The sequence below is a fragment of the Protopterus annectens genome, chromosome 15.part0 (genome assembly GCF_019279795.1).
Source record: "Protopterus annectens isolate FY-2018-M chromosome 15.part0, PAN1.0, whole genome shotgun sequence".
NCBI classification, from domain to species: Eukaryota; Metazoa; Chordata; order Ceratodontiformes; family Protopteridae; genus Protopterus; species Protopterus annectens.
The window spans coordinates 179,380,681-179,388,888 of NC_056749.1; the positions used below are offsets into that span (position 1 = coordinate 179,380,681).

General features: G+C 40.3%; 1 protein-coding gene across 1 annotated transcript in view; it reads right to left on the bottom strand.

Moving 5' to 3' along the window:
• The window catches only part of SLC16A2 (solute carrier family 16 member 2), a 748,609-nt gene extending 744,603 nt beyond the window's left edge, over window positions 1–4,006 (bottom strand). The window contains exon 1 of the mRNA XM_044057669.1: window positions 3,069–4,006. Within this exon, the coding sequence (XP_043913604.1) occupies window positions 3,069–3,489 (421 nt within the window). The 5' untranslated portion in view covers window positions 3,490–4,006. The remainder of the gene's footprint in view (window positions 1–3,068) is intronic.
• Window positions 4,007–8,208: the final 4,202 nt, after the last annotated feature.

An 8,208-nucleotide genomic window follows, 5' to 3' on the forward strand; every position in this document is an offset into this window, starting at 1 on the left:
CTGTAGCACTGTTACCATACAGCATGGAAATGCGGTATAGATCATGAGAACGCATATTTAATTCCGGAATACTCATAAATACATAAAAGCTGTCTTTTACTCCTCCCTTACCTTCCACAGTCATAACACCACAAATACTTCCAAATTACGAAACTAACTCAGACAAGCCCACTGATTTACACAACTTTTTACCCCTAAAGCCTGTAAACAATTAGCTAAAAGCATTACTGTTTTTAAAAAAACAATACATTCTTCCACCCATTACCTTAGGAAATTTCTACAATCGATTTTTACATCAAAAGACACTGAATGAAAGGAGTCATTTTAATAAATAGCAGATGCCCCAGAACATCACAGTGTTACCTTAACCTCCATACTTTTCAAATCACAGAAAAGTCTGCATTTATCTTTGCTATAACCATTTCTAAACTACTGTTTTGAGACTACAGATCTTCCCTCACACCTAGGTCATCTACCACGTATCATCACAACATCCTAGGACTACTATCTTACATAGAGTCTAGTCTGGTATCTCATCCTTGCGTAAGCTTCATATAAATATGCACAAACTTCACATAACTCATTAACATCAGAAACCTTACTAATCTTCCCTTTTTTATTTCTGATAACACACAATGCAATTGCTATTGATGTATTCACTTCTCCCTTCTTTTTACCACAGTTATTAACAGTTGCCCCTTTTCTTGTACCATCAGTCACTCTTTCCTCACTTACGTCTTGTACCATCCGTCACTCTTTCCTCACTTACGTCTTTAACAATTCAGAGGTTCCTGTTTACAACGTGTTTTTTTCATACTGATTTGTAAGCATTCAGCATAGAACCTTGTTATTTAATTTAACTATATAGCACTTCTTACAAATCTGCTCTAATTTGCTGTATTGCCTTTAGCATGGTTCATTGCCGAAAGGGATTCACCCACCTCTGTAACAAATGAAAAATAGATAAAGTAATCAAACTGAAAACGTCTCTTGACAGTTTCTAAAAATATAACTTCATGATAGGGGGGGGGGGGTTCTGATAACACCATCTCCAACAAAAGTAGTTCTGGTTTGAATTAACTTGTAGCAATTCAGTTAATTCTCTTATGACAGATGACCTATCGCCCATGTTCCGCAGACCACATTTGCAGCTACATTTCTGAATTCATTTATACAAACTGGGATCCATTTTTTGTGAAAGCACCAAGTCCCACACCTGCTCATCTGCATTAGCAATATTGTAGACAATATGTTTATCTTTTGGGGGACAGTGCCCTGAATGAATTCAGCTCAAAGCTACTGTTAGAGATCGGCTCTTAATTGACTCAGCATAAGTAATCACTAGCAAATGTTTGGCATCAATTGTGATGAATATCTGTTCAGTGCACACATATGTCAAATTATTGTGTTTTCTTAGTGCAAGTGCATATTATGTGCAACCATATTAGTGGAAATTGATACAGGTTCCTGAACCTAAACAAACATCTGTAACTGCAACACAGTAGTTTCACAGTAGTAAGCTACAGAAAGCAGTTGGTATAATGAAAACAAATGCCACTCTGATGAACATACAAACCACTGATACAAGTATATGCACTCATCAGAAGCTTTAATTTAAAACTTTCTAACCCCAAGCTATTCACAACGCAAACCACGATCAGAATTCCTCCCCCATCTCTATTCTCAATGTCAGCTAGCATGTAAGGTCTACAGAAATTATGAAGACCCTAATGCACACACTGCTCAAACCTTCAAAGTTTTTTTCTGGACCTTACAATTTTAAATCTTCTTCTGTGTTGCAATTAGAAAAGTGCGTAAAATGCAAAATGTTGAAATGTTACTATCACAGCTCTACAGCTAAGTAAGTAAAGATTTTGATTGTAAGCATTAATTACGTGGATAGAGTAAAGCACTATTTCAAGAAAATGTAAATGACACTATCACCTCCAAAGGAATATAAAAATGTATAAAACTTAAATTTGTATAGTTTTATTTTATGATAGGTAACTACATTTATCACACACACACACACACATACACACTACGCAGGACTAAAGTCTGCTTCCAGAGACATTGGCCAGCCTTAGGCATAGGCCAACTAGGCGGTCGCCTAGGGCGCCGCTCTAGCAGGGGTGCTTTTTCAGTATTTACTTAATGTAGGAAGACCAGGATGGGGGACACTGGGTGGTGTGGTGGGGGGCGCTGTGGAGCCCTTTTGCCTAAGGCACCAGTTGACCTAAGGCTGCTCCGACATTGGTCATAGACTTATTGAATATATAGAAATGCAATTATAAATAAATAAATCCATATGCAGCTCACAAAGATTATGCAATACTGCATCTCCCTCCAACAATAACTGTTCTGAATCTTAAAATCTGCATAGCAAAAATATGATATCATTTTTATGTATATTGTCATTTTCTTGCATTTCACATATTCTAAACAGCAAAAAGTGTCACTGTATAAGTTACAACAATCAAACCAAGTTAAAAAAAAAAAAAAAAAAAAAGTGTATGATTTTCTTTATTTCTATATTTATTTTCTTCTACTGAATACGGTTAGCTTGACCAGATTGCACAATGTTGGGGGGGCAGCTCATCAGCCTTATAAAAAGGTGTACATTGTGCCTGAAAGTTAAAAAAACATCACAACACACATTTTTCTAGTGCTCGGCATTAAGAATTACGGTAGCTGCCTTTAAAGAAAGTCTTTGCAGAGGGCCTGGGAGCGCAACAACTTCCTATTTTCGGAGTATGTAATCGCATGCTAGATATCATATAATTAATGACAATGGTTTTAGCATAGATCATTTATATAATAACTTATGAACCCTTAAACGGGTCCAACTTCAGGAAGATCAGCAAATCTAGGAGCATGACCAAATATGTGGGTCATAACCGCAGTGATGGGCTCAAAATTATAGCAACTGAGATTAATGTCACAACTTTGTCCTGATTTATTATGGACTAGAGCACTGCGCATGATGTGAAGCCAGTAGAAAACGTGCATCACCGTAGACAAATTGCGTATCTACACGTCAAACACTGAAAGAAATGATTGCCGCTTACCAGTCTTGAACTGCAGTATCTTGTCTTGTTTCTTAACATCGTCACCTGTTGAGAGGTCATCCAAGAGCATCACGTACAGAATACTGAATGAGTTCTGGATGCCGAAAATGGAGCCATTGCACCAGGTGGCAGCAAATACCACAAGCCATCCAAAACCACCCTCAGGGGGTTTGAACCCAGCACTACTGGGATCTGTATGTTCCGAAGGTGTGGAAGCCGCGGTCTCAGAGACCGGTGTTTCTAGACTGGTGCCACCGCTGTCTACCCACTCCTTACAGTAGTCCTCTCCCGAGCAAGGCTGCACGCCAACGGGCTGCCCTGTCTTTCCTGGTACACCTTCTGTCTCCAAGCTAAGTCCCTGTTGTCCTTCTTTGTTCTGGGATCCCATCCCTTTACCACCTGCTCCATTGCTGGACTCCATCCTGGATTTCTGAATTTTATCCCACTTCCAGTACGTTGCTCAATTTCTACTGTGCATTTAGCACCACAGAATTGCCCCCAGACGTCTTCTAACAATTGCACAGGCGTGGATTTTTGCCAGTAAATGCTACTAATTTTACACAGCAGGCTTGTGATCAAGTAGAAAGTCGATTTTACTGTCGCACATTAGTTCAAGGTAAGTCTTTTCACACCTGTAGCCCTCTAATTCACTGACGTAGTGCGCAACAGTAGGAAATGCACCCACAAGTAACTAGCTCAGGATGACATGATCAAGCTTAGCACGCAATGCATGCAGACATATATACACATGCAGCGTCATCAAGTTCAAATCACTCCTCTCTCCCTTACTCTTTCAGTTCTCCCACCATCCAAACTGCTTTGAACATCATTCTCTTATTTTTGCCTGGTATCTTGTTGTTTAGAGGTAGCAGAGATCCCATACACACACAAACACACCCCTGGTGGAAGGCAGCTCAGAACTCCGCCTTCCTGGTGTGCTTTCTTCCTACCGTGCTTGTTATTATTTATGCCAGTCCAACCGCGAGGAGGAGGCGGGGCTTAGCGCAACATATCTGTTTGGCAGACTCTAACTGAGGAGTAGCGTGGCTGGTTTATTTTTGGGCGTGTTAATCTCAGCCCTTACGACAGAGACGACGAGTTGCTCCTTCGTGTTGACGGTGACGCGCGCAAACAAGGCGTGTAGGATAGTCTCTGGCCTTGTTCCAACCGGCGGGTGCTCAGTAAGAGTATCTTCTGGAGTAGTAGTCGTCCGCCCCCCATTGTTACCCAAGTGTTAGTGGGGATTGGTTACAATGCCAGGATAACCATAAATATTAGCACGGCATTCACTCAGTACTGTAGGGATTAATTTCATTACTGAAAGAAAATGCAGGGACCGACCACCAGAGAATTAGAGAGCAAAAATGACATAGATGATTGTGTACAGTTAGAGTGGTGTGCCAGTTCACAATTAATGTGATTCATGCGTCTGTTACTGTTTACAGGTGAAGTAAATCTACGTACTGGAAGAAAATAATGGCAGGAGTGAGTGGTCTTTCTTCCTGATATACAGGACCAGCCTTTGGTCAACTGGTGGCCTAGGCAAAAGGGCTCCACAGCCCCCATCCAGATCTACCTACATCATAAAGATTACTGGAAAAGCACCCCTGCTAGACTTGTGGCCTAGGCGACCGTCTAGTTGGCCTATGCCTAGGGCCAGCCTTGCTGATATAGTGTGTTACAGTTTAAAACTGCGGCCAAAATACCAAAGAAGAAAAAAAAGAAAAATCATATGACAAGGTTATTATGAGGGGTCTACCTGATAATATCGAAAGCCGACATCGTCGAAGATGGATTCATCGAGATGACATCCACGAAAACCCACTTCATTGACAGACCATTGCCTTTTCCCATACTGTAGTGTGATCTCGGAGTTGGTATATTTAAGTGGGGTGGGGTGGGGTGGGGCCACCTGGGTGGGCTTTGAGTGTTCTGTTGTTGTTTTTGTGTGTGCTTGGGTAACTTAGTACTTACTCTGGGAAGGATTTCATTCATCTGGTCTGTCGATAAAGTGGGTTTTCGTGGATGTCGTCTGGATGAATCCATCTTTGACAATGTTGACTTTCGATATCGGGTAGACCCATTATGAGATGGACATATGCTAAAAGTACTTTCAGCATTACAAAAGGAGTTGAATTGAGTTTTCTTTATGACTGAAGGTCAGTTCTTTACATACAATATACAGACCTGATGCTAACAAGTGCTCCACTGATGATTTTTGACTTCACTAACCGCAAGATTTCGACCACTCTTCAGGAAAGAATACATTGTGGGTGGGGGCATTAAAAAACAGGCTGTTTTATTGTCCAACTGGATGCCTCTTTCCAACTGACAAACATGGAGGAAAATACCTTGAAGAGTTACACCTCTTAGTAACAGTTAGTTAATGTGCTCAGTTACTAACCTCAGGAGAATGTGTGAATGCACAAGTAAAAAAAATTAAAAAAGCAGGAACAAAAACCAAAAGTCAGACCGAAATGTAAGGCTCTAAACTACGTTTTCATTGTGTATAGTATATAAAGCTAAGGAATTTATGGAGAAAGACGAAGATTAATAATTTGCATGTTTTAGAATGGAGTTATTTGGACGATGTTAAGTTAGAATGCAAAAGGAAAATTAGTCATAGAGGATTAAATGAGACCTTTAGGGAGTGAGTAAGGGGGGTGGGGTAAATGATTAGTAAGGGAAGTCAGCATGTAACCAGAAATGAGAGTAATGAACAAATATTCAATTCACATAAGAACATTGAAGCTTGATAAGGGAAATAATGAGCCTAGATTGGTGAGGGTTGCTAGCAAAGGCAGTAGGTGGTAGCCTGATCTATACAAGTTGAGAAACACATTGGAAAGCCCCAAGTATAGTTATTTTATTGGCCAGAGGGCTTATTAGTCAGCTTTATTTCCTTTTATTGTCTGTATAAGTTCAGAACAATTGAGTGGCTCATGGCTCTTTTCTGCAAAGTAAAATACTTTTATTGAATAATCATACTTTTATAAGCCAATTCCATCATAAGTCAATGGAGGTGTAAATGACCTGAGATGTAGCTCCCTGTACTATATGAAGACAGATGTTATAGATCTCTCTTACTGTGTCTCTCAGGCTGGAATGATCCTTACCCTCACTAAAATTTGAATAAAAAGATGAATGATTTTAAAAACTGGCTGAGTTTCTAGTATTATTCTAAGGGGATTCAGTATTTACCAGCATGGGAAGACATGGTTAGCAGACCAGGTTGCTTTGCCAAGGACAGTATGCACCTGCCCCCTTCAGTCTTTCAAATAAAGGCTAAAACCTCCTCAGTGGTTTTTTTTTAGGCAATGCCAAATTGGTAAACCTACCAACATAGCAAATCAACTCAGCTGAACCTGAAGGTGTTACTGCTCAATGACAGGAGCCTGAATAATAAAAAAAAAAGAAAGAAATATACACACATATACATATATATATATATATCTACACACACAGACTGGGAGATTTCCCTTGTCCTTGCTGTAGTGCGATCTTGGAGCTAGTATATAGTTGCGGGGGGTGCTTGCCCCCCCTGCATACACATGTTTTAGTGTGTTGGGTGGTGTTTTTTTGGGGGGGGGTTCACAATTTCGAGATTTTGAACTTGATATTCTGAAACTTGAGATTTTGGGATTTTGAAATTTCATAGTGAACCCATATACACACACACACATATATATATTCCCTGCAAGTCTCACCCTGGAGAACATACACATCTGTGCAGTTACTGATACATGGTTTAGAGCTGCAGGGAGTACCCTGGAAGTGCAAGGTTTCAGTGCTTTCCACACTTTTAGACCAGCAGATGCAGAGATAGGAACTAAAGGTGGAGGTGTCTCGATATACATCAATAACAGTTGTACCTCTCGATATACATCAATGACAGTTGTACCTCTAGGTTGGTTAAACAGGATGACACGCTGGCATTTCTTCACATGCAGGTCAACATAGATAAAAATCCTGTACCATTTCCTAGAAAGCTCTAGGTTACTATCTATGTCCCACAAAACTCATAGGACATACTTGCCTACTGTTGACGCTCAACGTCCAACTTAACATTTTACTCATGGAGGACCTTAATTGCACAGCTATAGAACGAGAATCCTACATGGCCTCTAATGTACTGGCACAGAAATTCCTGGACTTTGTTATTAGTAACACCCTTGACCAGTTAGTATATATGTCCACTAGTGGCTCCAGAGTACTGGACCTCCTTCTCACAAATACAGAAGAATGCTGCAGCCAGCCAAATGTGACATCCACCCTGGTAAGGGCTGACCATAAAGCTGTCTCCTTCGAAATCAAAAACAACTCAGTAACTCCAATAAACCTAGTAATAGGAATTATTTCAAGGCAAACTACCTTTTATCAAGGAATAGTTTGCCAAAATTCCCTGTCCCTCCAAATCCAGAGAACACAGAAGCCTATGCAGAGTTATTCACAGGAGCTCTGCACAACCAAGTCAATGGCTACATAGCAACTGCTGTACCTACCAGAAGTAAGCCCAAAACTAATTCTGCAAACTACCCTGGTGGCGTCCCACATTTAACAAGCTTTACAAAAAAAGGAAAAGAAAATCATGGCTAAAATCAGGAAGTGTAGCTTCCTTAAAGAAAATAACTCTGTAATCAACTTAAACAGGTAAATAAGAATGCTAATTAAGTCCAATAAATCCTATTTTGAGGTCATGATAGCTTCTCAGACAATCAAAAACAATAAGGCCTTCTTCAGCTGTCAGACATGTCAAAGGCGGCACACAGCAGTGTGATGAACTGGTGCCTAGTGAAGTCACATTCAGTGAGCCATGTGATATCGTGAATTTGTTGGCTGACAAATTCAATTCCACCTTTACTTCCCACTCTCCCCCAGTCACCCTGCAAGAAATAACTTTAAAACATAATCCATCAAACTATAAATAGACAGCATGTCCCGGCTGTGCTTGCTAAGCCAAGAACACAGCCTGAAATGGCCCAATACCTAAAATATTGCCTATCAGAACTACTGGAGTTACTGTTTAACTAGTCCCCAAACAAGCTTCATGCCATGAGAATGTAGAACTGCAACAGCCATCCCACATCATAAGGACAGACTATCAACAGATCCCGGAAGCTAACTACAAGCTGATCAGTCT